The following is a 17648-nucleotide window of genomic DNA, read 5'->3' on the forward strand; positions in this document are numbered from 1 at the left end:
CACACACACACACACACACACACACACACACACACACACGAGTACACAGATCCCCTGGTCGTGATCTGCTTAATCAGTTACCCAGTTGGCTACCAGAGATGCTGGTGTTTCCTGGGGGGACCAAGTATTTTGCCCTCACTAAGATGTGCATGGTAAATGTATCAATGCTGCATGCCTCCATGCCGGGGAAAATGATCCCCTTTAGAATCCATAGGCCCGTCCTCCCTTCCCTTCTAGGTGGTAAGTCCTGAAGGAAAACAGAAAACTTTCCACTGCCATTTGAAATTCTACACTTTTCATTCTTGCCTACGATTAAAAGATGCTTCAAATTATAGCTGCCCATGAAGAAGAAAAAAAAAAATGTTGCATTTGTCTGCATTTCTTGAAGATTCAGCAGGCATTATACATGGTTTCCATTCTTCCCACTGTGAAAAGCGGCCAATGCTAATGATTTGCCTACATGTATTTGCCAGTTCAGTCAACAGATGGTCACTGGGTTCCAACTGAGAATTTGCCAGCTGGTGTTCAGCCTTGTGACTGCAGTAGGTAAAAGCACATTGCAAAGTTTCTAAATTCAGTGTTTTGCTGTGCACTCTCACTCACCATTACACTTAGAAGCCGGACTTGAATCACTTGCCTCAGAAACTGGGTAAGTTGTGGCCATTTTAGTTTCTAGCACTTCAAAGAGGATGCAAGTTAACGAGATAAAAATGCCGTAAAACAGGTTCAACAGCTCAAGCCTTCACGGCCTGATCTGAGGAGAGACCTAAGGCTGGACATCAATTCTCACAGTTCCAGGGAAAGTCAGAATTTCCAAGCTGTCGTTCATTAGTCCCACACAATTGCCTTATGAGCAAATTCTGTAAAGGTAGGGAGTCTGCGGAAAGGATGCCTGTTTCCCATACAATTCAAATTGTGGTAACATGCAGTTAATGTGAGTGCCGAGCCCATGGCCAGCCAGGTCGGGTAGCCTCAACCTACAGGTTTGAGTGTGCTTAGGAGACACAACGTGGCGCCTGAGACCAGGGTTCGTGATCTGATGTGTAATAAATGTGCGGTAGATGAACCTACCCTTACACCAGTAGCGTAGTGAAGTGTTTTCCTCTTGGTGGGTGTCTCGTAGCCAGTCAGGTTCCACATTATGTCATCGTGATGCAGAGCAGCTCCCAGAAACAATGGCAGCGCTAAGGACTCGGGTTAAAAGGGGGACACAGAGCATCAGGAAGAAGTGCCTGAGGGCTCTGCGTGTTTGGACGCCCTGTTGTGCGGCCCTGGTTGGAAGCCCACGTGTGGGTTCCCCAGAGCCAAAGCTAAAAACGCCAGGTCTGGAGAAAAGACACATCCCCTGGGGGCATTGGCAATGCCAAGATCTAGAACGAGGCCCAACCAAGATACCTAAATAAGGAGGTAAAGGCCACGTAGTCAAAGCAAAGAATTGAAAACAATGTCCAACACAGAAGGTTTGGGGGTAGGAGGTAGGGATGGAAGGACAATCTGTGGAACCAGGAATTCTGGGGAGCTGGGAAGAGAGCGAGGGCAGCAGCTGTGAGCGTACCTCGATGGGCCGCTGGTGTTTTTATATTGAATCACACGTGTTGGTGTGGTCCAGTGCGTGGACTTGCCCACACTGCAAGTCTCGGCCACAGGACCAATGCCCTGTGTGACACTTGTCTCTGCCGTGCGTACTGCAGCTTCTGCCCCACGCTACCCAGCTACTCTTTGGCCCTGTCTATGCTCAGTTATCAAAGAAAAGGTATCAGATTACTGTTCTTCCCTAGAAGACCTCAGGCTGTAGGACCACGACTTGTCTAGATGGTAAATGCCCTTGACGTTTACGGAGTAGGAGCCGTTCTCAGAACAGCACCAAGATCAAGCGGTAGGGTTGCTTTATTATTATTGTTGTTGTTGTTTTTGCTTTCAGTGCACTGTTTGTGTAGGATTCTCTTCTCCAGACTTAACCTTCCTACAGGAAAGGATACAAGGAGGTCCAGCACAAGCTGCTGCAGAGGAAGGAGCCATTAAAGTTCTCAGAGAGACCACAACTCCTTGTACTCGGAGAGGGGAGAAGCATTATAGCGATGCTGTGGTACATTCCTCCCCTTACTGTCCCAAGTCCCTCGTACCTGAGGGCGTGGAGGTGGGCGGGGGGGGGGGGGACTGTGGAAGAGAGGGAAGAGGGGCTCTTTATGCTTGCAGTGATTAGACATGTAGTAAAGAACATTTTAGACGTGCCCATGTGCACACACACACACACACACACACACACACACACAGGACCTTGGAGGGAGAATGGCAATCAGATTTACCCTAAAACCCCACAATATCTCTAATAAACTAAAAATAGATCTCACTTTATTGTGGAGATGTAATGTACTCCTAGATGCAGAGTTCTATACAAAGCTGTTTTAATGTAGTTTTATACGAACGATAAACATCCACTTAGTACATCTTAAGTAAATAATGGCTTTCCGTAAAAATGAAAATGTACCCATAGCATATGGGAAAGCAGCCATCCGCAAGTTTAGACATTATTGTCTTCCTTTTGTCTCTAAAAATAGTATCAGCCAAGATGAGGTGGGTTTACAATTCATACTTAAGAAAGGGGGATATAAAATAGCTTGGCCATGATTTGGAATGAGCTGGAAAATAGTAAAGACCTTGGTTTAAAATTATGTTCTGTTTTAACTTAGCTAGGAATAAGAAACTGTGGCTCATTTATTTTAACGTTTGTCCCCCTCACCCAATTCAGTCCTGCACTCTTGCTTTCAGAATGAAATAACATACATTTGAGATAACTTTGCTACAAACACCACACACATCTGGCAACATCTGAATAGAAAATGACTCTGCGAACCACCTAGCCCTGGCCCCAAGCCTTCTCTGGAACAGCACTGTATTCGTGATGAGAATATTTTGTAAATAATAATAGTACTGACAGAAGTTAGAAATACTGTCTATGTATTGTTAATCCTCCTTAATATCAGAAAAAATCTGTTTCATGGTTGAAAGTAGTTTATTTTAAATGGATAGATTCCATACGCTCTGAAAACCTTAAAAAATCATTGTTTGGACTCATCCACAGAATGAGGTGTACTTTCTTTTTTTAATTCATTTTTTATTTGTTTTAAGTTTATTTATTTTGAGAGAGAGACAGAGAGAGTGAGCAGGGGAGGGGAAGAGGGAGAGAGCAACAGAGAAATCCCAAGCAGGCTCCATGCTGTGAGCACATAGCCCGATGAGGGACTTGAACCTACAGACCGTGAGATTAGGGCCTCAGCTGAAACCAAAAGTCAGACGCCTAACCGACCGAGCCACCCAGGTGCCCCGATAAACTTTCAAAAACCTTATGAAATTATTTCAGTATGTTCTTTTAGTATCACACAACTCAACAATGAAGAAAAGTTAAAGGCATAAAAATAATCCCAAGTGTCAATTCTGCCTTTCAAAGTTTATAATACCAGGATGTGAGAGAAATACATCATTTTAAATACCACCAACCATGCAAAGTCATATCACATGTTGAAATAAACTAGACTTTCTGTAGCTTACTTTTTTTTCTGGGGTACAGTGAAGAAACTGACACACACATAATTTTTCACAGAAATGTTATTCACTCTGTTTTCTCTACGTGTTCAGTCTTTGGGACTTAGCCAAAATAAGAATTAAGTTGGAGTCAGTGAAACCAATGTGACACAAACAGCTCTCTACTTTCAAAGAAAATAGGGGCATATGGACCCCTCTCCATTGTCACTTCACCGTACAGAAGATTGCATAGACGGTCAAGAACTACCCATAAGGCCTCTGCTCTTACAGAATTCAGGTTGTGGCCTCTTTGAGGCTGACAGATATGCAGCTTCTGAACGTACTTCTTAAAATGGCAACATGCCAGAATCCTGTTCGTAACTAGGAGAAGCCCTCATCAGATACCCAGCCCCGATTCTCCTGTCTTTTCAGGCATTTTCAGCTAAGACCACAATATTTCACAAAGGCATTATCAGCAAGTATGGCTGCTCTACATTGCTAGTGCCTTTAGCACGCAAAGTAAATTTTTTTCAAAAAGGCACGAGAAATAGAAAATGTAGAATGAAACCAAGTATCCAGAGCCCTAAGTCAGCACCCTAATCTTTTAGCTTCTGTTTGAGGCTAGCCGGAGGTCAACAGAAGTCAACGGATCCAGCAAGAGCTGGCCTCAGTGGTCTCCCAGCGTAAAAAGCAAAGGGTGAAGGCTTCAAAAAAAAAAAAAAAAGCTGCTTTCTATTAAATGATCTAGCAATGATAGTATCATTTAGGGCAAAGACTCAGTTAATACACCATCTAATTAATGTTCTTTTTAGTTTGTTCACTTTTAAGAGCTGATGTTCAAGTTTGGCTTAATGACGGAACTCTCAACATTACCAAGCAGGATACTTCTTAAGTGAGACAGTAATAGTTACTGCAGCACGAGAGCTTTCAAAGCACTTTATTTCACTTGCTCCTTCTCACCCTCTTATGATGTCATTCTGTTCCATGGGAAGACTCTGTAAATTGGGAGACGTTAAGTGACTTGCCCACTGTCCCACAGCTGCAATTAGAACTGAGCTCTTCTGACTCTCTCCAGTGCTCTTACAGGGAAAAGAACAAAAGAGAACTTTTTAACATAAATACAGTTTACGCTGAAAACTTGCTCAGCAGTTTCTGTGATTCTTCCGTGTTTCGGTTTCAACGGCATCCATAATCTCAAGGCGTATTGAGAATACCCACAAAGAGCTCAAGAAACCGTTTAACTTATATCAAGAACTAAACAAACGCTGGTTCAGTGGAAGACATTGCACAGAGGTAGATTTCAGGTCAACCAGGATCTCACAACAATTAAAGCTGGTCCAAAGATGGGAGGAAATTGGCTAAGATCCCGAAGTCGCTCAAGTCAAAGAGCTTCTCACATCTCTGAGGGACTGTGCTGGGACATCTGAGTCCCCTTCCCAGCTTGAGAGTCTGAGAATCTGTGTCACGCAGTGGACTATCTTTAGCAGAACAACTGGCGAATTCCCTTACACCTCTCTGAAGTTGCAGACACTTAATAAGACTGGGGAGAAATTCATTCCCAGAACCTCAATAGAATCTCATCTGGTTTGGGGATCAAATAAGTCACTTCTTTGATAAACAGCTGCTTCTGTAGCATTCTGTCTACACTGTGAATAGAAAGGTATTTAGGGAAAGCACTTCTCCTTAAGAAGCACAGAGCTAGAGATAGACACAGGTCCTGTCTGTCTCTATATACAGACTTTTAAAATTATATACTGACGTCAAACTTTTGGCAAGGTACAAATCTGACAAAATTCACTGGATTATAAAAGGGGGAATAAAACAGCAAAAGTGAGACACATGTAGCTTGGATTTTGGATTTTTTTTTTTTTTAAGAACAAAACGTGTGCTTCCATATCTAGATATGATGAAAACTGACCCAGGTAATATGGTATCCCACGGTGTTTTAATATGTAGTACTTGAGAGGGTGCTTTCTAACGGCACCCTAATAACACCAACAAGGTCAATGGTACTTAATTTCCTTTTGGCCTCATCACAAGTAGCCATCAGTTTATTCTGAAGCATGAAGGCTGCACAACCAGCGGAACTTTATGCAATCCATGCAGTGTCCCCAGAGTTGTTCTTACTCAGAAATTTTCACATCATTTCAGAATCTAAAGATACGTCCTTCCAATGTCGTTTAGGTGACTTCCATGGATGAAGTATGTGTTTCATAAAAAGACAGTTTACTGGGTTTTTTTCCAGTTATAACACAGCCTTACAATTTCCAAAAGCGCTGTTCCGGGGGGTGGCGGGGGGGGGGGGGCAATTCCCTATTTCTGTGTATATTCTTGGGAATCTATAGAGTTTAGTGGATAAAAGGCTGGTTTGTCGAAATAGCCATTTTTAGAATTTTCTTAATATAACGAATGAACATACAGTTCCCAAAGAAGAACATGAGGAAAAACATGTATGCTTATAGAGGGAAGTTTGACTATGCCACATTCACATCCTGTAACTTGAAGGTGATCAGAGTTCGTAGGGTGAGCGTAATGCTAAAGACCCCGTAATAGTACTAGACGTATAACGTGGACTCTGCCATACGGTGTTTTTCCCCCCGCATATTTTCATAATGGCCGTTAGAGTAACAATTACCCCATCCTTCATTCTGACGCCTCTGAAATATATGGTGACAACCCCAAGGTTCCAGAGTCCATCCATTTTCTCACCTGACGTCATTTTGCTTGATAAAGAATTTTAATAAGTTACCCAAAGTTAAATAACAATAGCACATGATCTTGTATGGGTTCAGGCTCATTCTTGGTCTCCACTTTCCTTCATGTCTCACGGAATTCAATCAATTGTCTGGTATTTGATCTGTTTTATGGGAGCCAGTCACTGTCTCTGAAATTATGCCAAAGGGTAACTAGGAACTGACTCTAAACTCAGTTAACTACACGGCAGTCTCCTAAAAGACAAAGGAGTTCAAGTAAGAAAAGATTGTATCAGATGCCATAGAGATGAAAAGGAAACAAATCCAACAACTCCTCCATACCAAGCACATGTATACGAATATATTTTCCCCAACGAATCCTTGATGCTGGTGTTACTGTCTCCACCCGCACAGGTGATTCTCCTGAAACTCAGGTGAGGTAGGCGCCCGTCGTTCTCTCATCCCAAGTCCATGCTCCTTCTATTGTGCTGCCTTGTTTCTCTCCAGAGACACCAGGAGTCCTAGTTACATGGAGGTACATTGAGGGAGGAAAATCCCATCTTTTCCCTACTGTGATATCCTGTTTGGAAAAAATAAAACAAGTACATAGTTTCCGATAATCCCCCATCTCCCCAACTTTCCTAACCTTCCCTTTTAATATCCCCTTAGGGTTTGTTTTCCTTTTTTTGCAATAATTCTTTTTAACACCAGATTCAGTACGGCCCCAAACATGGTGTTGGCCTGCACCAGGAACATCAGGGAAATGGGTTGAGAAGACCACAGCATGCCTCTGTGTTTTTAAGGAGCTCCAGGGGCACCCCATACACTCTCCCTGATTCACTACAGCTGCTGAGAACTGCCCAAGCAAAGCCCTTCCGTGAATTCCTCTGCTCTAAGCCAGGCTTCCGTTCGTTGGAGCTCTGACAAAACAGACTGAGAAGGGCAGACACTTTTGTCCCCCTTACACAGTGAACGTTCATTCCCCTTTGGCTTAATCCTTAAAATAAATGTTAAGCTGGATTCAATGAACGCCCCAGTATATCAGACAGTTGGTAGTGTCTTGTGAGACCTGAGGAAAGGGTTGGCCGGAACTGAACTTGACTGTAATACAAGACCATGTTCTATTATTGTTTAACTTTGGGTATTTCTCCCCTAGGAGGAGGACAGAGGAGAACTAACCAGCTCCAGGACCAAGGTAAGAGGGGAGTTTTCTTTCAAAAGAATGGGTTCCATCCATTTGAAGGAAACCCCTCCCCCACCTGTTTTTCAATCCCTTTTTCTTTATACATTTATATTTTTTAACCCACGCATTAGGAAATCAGCTTGCCACCTGTGCATAACAGTCACTTGAACATCCCCTTACAAATGTGATAGCAGGGAAAACTAGTCATATCTAGTTATACGCGAATGCATTTATGTTTTTCATCATCATCAAGTATCAGTGCTAGTCTTCCACTAAGGATCAATCTCTTGCATAGGCCTTAGGAAGTTACCATCGGCTGTTCATTTCTCTACGTGTAGAATACAGATAGTAACTGTTCATCAAGCCGTCATGAGTAATGGGGTTACAGAAATATCGAAATGAAAATCCAAAGGATTTCTATAGAAAAAATAGTATTAAGAATTTTTTACTAAAATAAGCAGCTGATAGAATTTAGATGGTATATAATTTGGAATTGGCTCAGGCTAGATTTTGGGTGTGCAGGCAGTGTAGATTTAATGAGATGTTTAAGGTACCATATGAAAACTGGATAGAAAAATGAGGAAGGGGAGCTGATATTGTCTTGAGCGGTGTTTCTTCATGCTTCTAGAGACTTTCGGGCCTTGGGTATCACTTCTAAGTGGTTTCCATTGTTATCTCTCACGTTCTACGTTGCTGTCCTTGGAAATCATCAGTATTCCTTGTCTTTGGTACTGTTTTCACCTTGGTCCTTCCAGGGGGGAAGAAACCCAAGGCGAGAAACGAGTGAGAGAATTTAAATACATCCAGAATTTGAGATATTGGAAGAAAGGTAGAACTTTGGGCTCATGAAAGGACAGCTTCTGTCTTCCTGGCCCTCTCTTGTGTGACTCCAGTAGATTTTAGGGAAGCTTGAGGATCAGACAATGGACATACCTGAGGCTCGAGAAGAAAGGGAGCTCAGAAAGGAGAGGAAATGCAGGAAGAATGAGAATTCAGGCGATTTGTTGCCAATAGATAGTTGTCATTCAGAAACAGTTCTGGCTGTTTCCTTACAAGAGGGTTCAGAAGCTTGGCATTACCTTCAACTTGGATCGTTGGGGTGTTTTAATGAAAGAAAATCACTTCAGATGGGTATATTTTTGTTAGAGATTGTTTTCTTCTGAGCAGGAACCTCGGTAGTCATGTGATTAGGAACGTCCGTGAGAAGGCACATGTGAAATAGCAACTTGATTTTAACTTGACTTAACGCAAACTATTTTTGTAGCTGACAACATCGCAGTGGTCACCAGATACAGAAACCTAAGCGCTCGGCTTTCTGCAGATATTTCATTTTGTCGTCAGACGTCAGATAGAACCTAGTTTTTACTTTCCCGCTCACTGACTCCCCTAAGGAAAAGCACAGGGTATATTTGAGGCACATTATTCATTCCTGAATTTTAAGATGCCTGATGTATGGCTTGCCTAAGCCGTGACACAAAGAAGGAATATTACCATATTGTTACAATATCATTTAGTGGACCAGTTATGTATTAGAATTTGATATCCACCCTGACACTAGTTGTGTCAGGCATATTTGTTGTATAATTTGAATTTTATGAAATGCTCCACGGTAAGCCCATTCGGGGAAAGCATTGATGCTGGTTCTGTGGTGGTTCTTTTAGGCAAACTGCCCTGGAGATGAATCACCGTTATTGTTTTGTTGTGTTTTGTTGCTTTGTAAACAGAATAGTATTGATCTCCTATCTATCAATTTCATGCAGTTTCTTAGGTACATTAAAAATAGCGAACGGAAATGGTAGCTTAAGAAGTTACCCAAGTACTTCTGCTGAGGAGCAAGTAACCAAAAGGCCACGTGCTGTGGTCTAGTGTGAACACCACTAGAGGCAAATGTAGGTGAAACTATCTGAAGAATTTAAACTTTTTGGTGTTTTCGCACTTAAATTGTTTAATACAAGTAAATTAGAGGATGCCTTTCTGTTTGTTTGTTTGTTTTTAATTTTTTTTTTCAACGTTTATTTATTTTTGGGACAGAGAGAGACAGAGCATGAACGGGCGAGGGGCAGAGAGAGAGGGAGACACAGAATCAGAAACAGGCTCCAGGCTCTGAGCCGTCAGCCCAGAGCCCGACGTGGGGCTCGAACTCACGGACCGCGAGATCGTGACCTGGTTGAAGTCGGACGCTTAACCGACTGTGCCACCCAGGCGCCCCGGGTGCCTTTCTGTTTTGAAATCTGGTTGTGAGCCCTGTTGCTCTCAAAGATAAGCAGCTTTGTGTTTCACTTAGAATGGCATCAAATTAAATTTTTTAAAGACACGGAGGCTTAGAATTCGTAGGGTTGGGCTATTGTTAGAGAGTAACAGAAAAAGCACCTGCCTTTCAACGGCAGGTTCACACAGCATCCCCTCCAGTGCTGATTACCTTAGACTCCCTTCTTGTCCAAGACCTGTTTTTGTCAGTCTCCTTTTTCTGGTTATGCTCTTTTCTCACTTAACCAAAATCCAAGCCAAAAGTTAGGGTAGATGAAACAAGAGTGATTACAAGACATTTCAAGCTATATGTTTCAACTTCTAACTAAATAATAGTCTGTCGTGAAGGAATCTGGCACTGTATATGAAAGAAAATTTGAAACTTTATTTTTTTTCTTTTAAGAGCTTGGTGGGAAAGTTAAAATATTTGTAGGTAAAGGTTTACTAGACATATTTAGTGAATTAAATACATACTTAAATACACAGTAAAATAAATCTTAATCAAGTTAAACCAGACATAGAGTTGGCATTTGATAATCTGTTGATGACAAATGTAATTCTTAAAAGAAAGTACTGAATTATTCTGTTCTCAGTAGTATGTTTAGCAACAGAAGAATTTTCTAGAAGTGACATGTTTTATTTGCTACACTTAAATAGATTAGTACTGAATTACAAAAGTGCCATCATCTGGGATTTTTATCTTAGAGTTTCATTGGAAATGTCTGATTTCGCTTCATACTCACAACAAGCTTGTATTTGATTTTATCATTTAGTATTTTTTCCTTGCCCAGCTACACAGATCGAGCTGGTAACCCCTTCATTTTAACAATCTTTAATGTCACTGAAATATTACCTTAGATAATTTTGTTTATATGATGGACAAAATTGTTTGCCATTATTCATAAAAATAGCTGGTGTAATTTTTATGTCCCTTTTGCCAATATTTAGCAGACAGTTTGGGAGCCTTTTGCTTTATCTGTTTTGTTTTAAAATCCTCTCCGTACCACGTCTTTCCCAAATCCATTAGGTTTCATGGTCAAAGGAACTCCCTTTTATGGTTCAGCACAGTCTTCTTTCATTTGAACAGGCTGCTTGAAAAGTAGCACCTTAAATTAATCCCTGAGTGTAGGGATTACACCCACTGTGGTTCTTGCCCTGCCTTGGGGGTGAACGTGGTATAAAGGCCCACAGTCACTGTCCTCCATGGAGAAAAACTGTGCCAAGATAACACGGTGAAGTAGTGTGTGACTCAGAGCAAGTGTGAGTGCTCCAGACAATAGAAAACTTGAAGGAGATAGAGTCCAGAGTATCTGGGATGGACCTCATAAAGGTTCAGGTGTACTAGGTGATAAATATTAGTTGAATGAATAAGTCTAGGAGTGATAACTGGAAAATGGTAAGGACTTTAGAAAAGCTGGGGTCGGGGGACGAAAGAAATGTCTGGTGAAGGTTCTGTCATGAGATTGGAATCAACTGTGAGTAAAATATTTGGGGGACTTTCAGGAAACTAGCCTGGCTGGAGGCAGAGAAGGTCTATTTGGGGAATTAGGGTGGTTAAGAGACCAGGCTTCTGTGTTAGAAGGATCCAGGTTCTAATCGCGCCTACACCAGTTACTAGCCATGTGGATTCAACAAGGATTCAGGGAAAATGTGGAGAACTTGGGACAGAGTGTGGCCCAATCAAATATAATTAAATTATACTTTAAAGGTATATATAAGCCGAATTGTTAGGAAGCCTTGAATGTCAGGAAAAAAAATAGAATAGTATCCTTGGAGGCAGTCATGAGTCAGTGAGGGTTGTTGACAAAGCACAGTGAATAAGCTGAGAAGCATGGTCGGTCGTTCTGAGTCTGGGTAGCTCAGAACAGACTGAGACAATCTGTGGATCTTGTTTCAGGTAATAAAGGCTTCCCCTGAGGTAATAACAGTATAATAAGAATGAAAATATAAATTTGGGAGACACCTTTTCAGGAAAAAAAAGTTCTTAATGGATAATTAGCTGTAAGAAAGGAGCGGAAATGAAAATTCAAAGAGGAGATTGAGTTTCTGTGATGGAGCTTCGCTCTTCATTGTTTTTACACTTCTCCATCTTCTGTGAAACAGTTTCTTTATGATGCTGTTGTTGGGATCCAACATGACCTGTCCTGAAAGATCAGAACTTAAATCACTAGGAACCTAGTATGTATCGAACTAGACCCGTCTTCTTCCAACCTTAAGAGAGAAAAAGGGTTACCATCTAATCAAATCAAGTGATTTTACGTAAAGGTTATGGTACGGCTTTTTAAAGAAGGTCATCTACGCTTCTGCCTTCTTGCATATTTAGGAAGGATCAATTTCAGTTGATAAGACCTCATGCTTTTGAAGCTTTATCTCAGCTCCAAAAATACTTAACCAGAAGGGACAGAAGTTGTAGCAAATATATCAGTCAAGGCTCCACCAAGGATCACCCCCAGGAAGCCTGACAAACAGGAAAAAGAAAATTTTCCTTGGAGAACCACAATAGGGATGAATAAATAGTTTGGCTACACAGGAACGGATACCAACAGAAGGAAAGTTATCCTTGTACTGTGGGAAAGAGCACTGGACCAGGAGACAGGAGACCTGCATCCCAGCTGGGCCTTGGTGAGCAACTCACCTAACTTTCATTAGACACCACTGACCACAACTGTAAGATGAGAAGGTTTGAGACAACCTCTTCATTTTTTTTGCCCCCCCCCCAAAAAAAACAAAACTGCTAGGATTCTAGTTCTTTAAAGCGATTGCTGGAAGTTTTGAAAAATCAGCGAAGGCAAGAAAAGGGAAATGCGATTGTTTAGAATTCTGGAAATCATCTAAAGAGAATAAGGAGGGTGGTCTAAGAGATGAAGGAACCCAAAGTCAGGGATGAAGCAGAGGCCACACAGCAAATTGTGGGCCACGCAAGGCATCTGTGTGAAAAGCCAAGTACTGCTGAACAGCTCGCACATGGCGAATGGTGACAGCCACCAGCTGTCCCATTTTTGAAACTTTACTTTAATAATAATCACACCTAAACAAGTGAATGATATTCGGAGACAACCCAAAGCACTTCACAGTCTGCAGGTAGCTATGGTCTCCTCTTGAAACAAAGCCCTCTTTTGTATGATTCAATCACAGATAACGATAACAGAAACAGGGTGGCTTGGGGTGCAGAACTTAGCCCGTATCCTCTCAAACAGCACCCCAAGACCACCACAAATAAAAGTTACATTATTTGCTATGAATAATTAACACTTTCTCCATATCATGGAAGGGTAACCAGAAGTATCTTTCAACAGTTTGTATTTTTAATTTTTATTAATATAACATACTTATGTATGTTATATATATATAATATAGCATACTTATATATATATTAATATAACATAGTCTTTATGAAGCCCCACACATGAAGTGCTTGCAGAATGATTCCAAATTCAGGCTAGTATGGTGGAAGTTCCTTCCCACCACATCACAGTCTAAAACCTCCTCTCTATGAAAATTCTGGAGCAACCATCGGTCATGGAAATATTTTTATTCCCCTTCCCTTAATAGACATACTTGAAAGTAGTCAATTAATGTACAATAACTACTATTCGAATCTGGAACAGATACTTCTTATCTGTGTTCATGATTGCCTTTCCAAGGTCTGTGGATCCCCAGTCTCTGATTTTGTATGCTTGTTCATTTGTCCTGAGAAAGTTTCCATAGCCTGCACAGACTTCTAAAAGAGGTCCCTGACCCAGAGGAAGATAGAAAGTTCTACTCCGTGACCTAAAATTGACAAAACCATGAAACTAAACCACATGAAATATTTGTAACGATTACATTTTTAAAAATTTAACACCAAAAATAGAATTAAAATTGTCATTTATCATAATCTCTAGCTAGTGCTCTAAGTTACTGGCAGGCATCCTCACAAAAATCGCAACGTGTCTTCAACGAATCACGTTCCTCAGACCCAGTCCTGAAATAGAAATTAGTCATGCAAATTCCAAAGAACACACAATTTAGAGACAATTTCTGGAATCTAACGCAGTATCTACTCAATTTATTTAGTTGTCTTTGACTCACTTGGAGTGTGAAATGTCAGAGGACTGTACACATAAGTTAACCGCGTATGTGTCATCCAAAATCCAACACAAGGACAATAAATCCTTCCTTACCAAAGTGGTGTCCAAATGTTAATGATACATCATGTTGGGTCTGAGTTGTCTTTCCACTTAAAAAAATGTTCCCTCCCAATTTTGAGATTAAATTATGAGTTGGTTGGTGCCATTTTAGCAAATCTTACCTGTCAATGTGTGAGCAAAGTGGGATGAGAACTTACTATCTTTTCTAAAAACATTTGCATATATATGCAGAGCAATTCAGCCCAAATTCTACCTTTGGAAATAAGTGCACAAATCCAGTGAAGCGAAAAGAGCCAAGTGCTTGTTTATGGGAAGGAGTAGTTTCGAAAGAATGGTAATAGCAGCTACAAGTTAAATTGAAAACTTAGTGGAGCATTGATAATGCTAAGACCTGGTTGCTCTTCAGCCCTTCAACAGCTGAGAAAGGGTAGAATTGTGGACACCAGTGCCTTTCCTGAGAAGCAGACATACTTAGTTCTTACCTCCTTATCATCTGACAACCTATTGATTTTTATTTACTTATTCTGTTTTCTTGGTTGATAGCATAGTTCTTTCGATGACTTTATACAAAGTTCTGGAGTTGTTGTAACTTCTCAGTTTTGTGGCTGAGAACCCCGTTAAGTGAGGGGATGTCGCTAATTACACCCCAAAAGTAAAATCCCATATGATATGTGCTCCTCTCTACCTATCTCATCTTATTCTATGGGATAGACTTTGCTGTATGTCACCCTTGTGACAACAGTGACAACAGTGGCATTGCCACCATCATTTAAATAACAGAACCAAAAGTCTACGCAGAGTCTTATTTCATTTTTTTTAAGGGTATTTATTTTTGAGAGAGAGAGAGAGAGACAGAGCATGAACAGGGGAGGGTCAGAAAGAGAGGGAGACACAGAATCAGAAGCAGGCTCCAGGCTCTGAGCTGTCAGCACAGAGCCTGACGCGGGGCTCGAACCCATGAACCGTGAGATCATGACCTGAGCTGAAGTCGGATGCTCACCTGACTGAGCCACCCAGGCACCCCAGTGCAGAGTTGATTGTTATTCATTTTTCATGAAATTACTCTTTTCTTAGTAGAGTTGTCCTGGAAATGTTTCTGCATATATTTATCTGCTGCATAACAAAGCTTAAATCCAATGAGTTTTCCAATCTAGAATTTTAGTTTAATTTCAAGAAAGAGATACAGTAAATATGTGCTATGTTGAAAGATTTTTTTTTTCATTTAAGAAAAAAAAAAAAACCTCCATAAAATTAGAAGGACTTTGTTCTTAGAATCTCTACTACTACTTGTTTGGGGGAAAACGTAGTTGCCAGCCATGAAAACTCTTTTACTAAAAACAGAAGTATATCCGTATTTTTTTAATGGCCCACTTAGCAGGATGCCAGTGTACTCACAGTGACATCTTTTTAACGAAGCCTAAGGGGAAAAGCTCACCTTGTCTCTGCAGATATGTGTGTGAGACAGTCAGTCTCTGCAGACCACAGAGAGTTCTCTTAACCTCCTGCAGATCCTATCTGAGGGGGTGTGCCTGCTAATCTGTGCGTTACTCGTACTTCTCAGCCTGACCCCTCCCCCTCAGATGAGGCAGAATCTTGGTGGAAGCCAAGTGCATCACATGCCCTCCAGCCTGTGGCTAGAGGACAGAACCAAGTGGACCAAAGCAAACCACAGCATCAGGAGCAATGAGTGTTTTTCTGATGTCCTTAATAATAACTCCTGAAGTCCACCATTTCCCCATTTCTGTTGTTTTTGGACCCAAAATAGAATGTATATTTTGGTTTGCATAAAACAATTCTTGTAGACATTAGACTATAAAATAATATAACGTTGTAAAATAATCGAGAAGGTTTTGTTGTTTGTTTTTACTGATTAATAAAGTATCACTTTATTGTAGAAAATGGGGGGTGGGGAAGGATAAAAAGCAAAATGCAATCCAAATTGACCATAATCCCTACATCCAGAGATAGCTCTTTGCTGTATTTTTTCTAATATTTTTCTATTAATGTCTCTCTCTATAAATATATATATATATATATATATATATATATTTCTTAAAGTCATAGTGAACATACAAATTTCTTTTTTCACTTAACATTATACTGTAATTATTTTTCCGTGTTGTTAAAAACTTTTAATGGTTGTAAAAAATTCAGTCATAAGACCAATTGGTGCTTATGAATAAATACCACCATCATCTCAGGAGCTTTGTAAAAATGTAGATATGCTGCCCGCGCCCCGCCCCCCCCACCCCAATTCAGAGGAATCTGATACCTCAATGTCAGGCCTGATCATCTGTATTTGTAGTAGTGATTCTATACCCAGATCAAGCTTCAGAATCACCGTTATACCCCCAAATCTACTTAATCCTCCCCTCCTCTTGGGCGTGTACATTGCTTTCAGTGTTTTGCTACAGAAACATACTATGAGATTTATTCAGCCCCTTTATCAGCATTGTTGCTAAACTTACTAGAATTGACACCTCAAAGGAGAATTCTTATTAACCAATTACATTAATATTAATCAATGTTATTATCAACATTATCAGTAATTTCCAAGAACAGGAATTGTTTTCAAGCTTTTATTGTATAAAACCATCTTATTTCCCTCTTAGTTTTTAAATTCTCTCATCAGTGGTTTAGGACGCACATCTTATAAAATCCCTGACCATACTGAACATCATCTTCACTTTTATCTTTCCTGACATGAGTGGCCAAGAATTGAATTAGCAAAGAATTGTCTGAATTCACATCAGCTTAATTCCAGGTTAAGTTGAATTATTTTTGTATGGTTTGTATGTCTTTCTGCATAAATCATCTACCAATGATTTTAAAGGGATTTTGCTGGTTTTAAAGGGATTTTCTTATCTGTTTACATAATTTCTTATGGATTTACACAATTTTTAGTTTGTTTTAAAGTCTATTAAGATTTGTGGTGACTGACTATGAAAACTGTGTCCTAGCATCATTCCGGTAAATATTTTGGACATTTGAACACCTGATATTTAAATTTGGTAGAGAGTTTAGGGGCCCCTGGCAGCTCATTCGGTGGAGTGTGTGACTCTTGGTCTCAGGATTGTAAGTTCAAGTCCCACATTGGGTGTAGAGATTACTTAAAAATAAAATGTCAAAACATAGAGAAAGAGAGAGAGAGGTTGGTATGAAGAGAGCATTCTGCTTAAGAGAAAACAAGCCTAAAGGTGACAGGACTTTCTCATGTGTGTATCATTAATAGATCCTTTCCTATAAGAATAATGGAACACCAGCAAAATTACACAGCAGGTTACACAAATAGACTGTCCATACATCATTGATCTCATCACCGACAAGGAAATATCCATCCTATTAAGTAAAATGGGATTGAGTTTGTTTTAACCAGATTAGATGTGATGTTGCCAACTGTTTATTCTACAAACTGGTTATGCCTTAAATATCCTGTGTACAGATATTGACTAAGTCTAGGGCTGACATATCAGTCCTTTACAGTAGTATTCTTATATCTAGGAAATCATAAAAAATACTTTCCTAAACTTAAACTTTAAAATTGTTCTTATTAGGTAAATATTTTGTCAGATGTAAATATTGAAACCTCACTGACAGAAAAATTATAACAAATACGGTCCAGAAGTAAATGTAATGAGTAAGGCATAAGTTAACCATAAAAGCATATCCAAACCTGTAGAATTTAATGATAGATTACTTATGGAAGGGTGCAGTGAGAGATAGATGTCTTAGCCTGAATTAGGCGTGCTTTTAACAGGAAAATCTTACTGTTCCCTGGATGAATTTTCCCAATATTACTAGACGGGAGTGGTTTGGGTTTGTCAGTTCCTGTCGCAAAGCTTTTGTTCTGTGTGGTGTTTCCGTGAGAGTCTG

At 40.3% G+C, this 17648-nt stretch overlaps 1 protein-coding gene across 15 annotated transcripts in view; it reads left to right on the plus strand.

The window, feature by feature from the left end:
• The window catches only part of GRIA4 (glutamate ionotropic receptor AMPA type subunit 4), a 474792-nt gene that overhangs the window by 440041 nt on the left and 17103 nt on the right, over positions 1-17648 (plus strand). For 3 of the 15 annotated variants that reach the window (XM_040460834.1, XM_040460833.1, XM_040460832.1), the window contains exon 15: positions 7372-7410. The exons of 10 other annotated variants lie outside the window; for them this stretch is intronic. In XM_040460834.1, coding sequence (XP_040316768.1) covers positions 7372-7393 — 22 coding nt within the window. In that variant the 3' untranslated portion in view covers positions 7394-7410. Of the gene's footprint in view, positions 1-1969; positions 2087-7371; positions 7411-17648 lie in introns of all 15 variants that reach the window. 2 more of the 15 variants (XM_040460831.1, XM_040460830.1) reach the window with 1 other exon arrangement.

The sequence above is a fragment of the Herpailurus yagouaroundi genome, unplaced genomic scaffold (genome assembly GCF_014898765.1).
Source record: "Herpailurus yagouaroundi ecotype Mexico unplaced genomic scaffold, PumYag 251, whole genome shotgun sequence".
Lineage (NCBI taxonomy): Eukaryota > Metazoa > Chordata > Mammalia > Carnivora > Felidae > Herpailurus > Herpailurus yagouaroundi.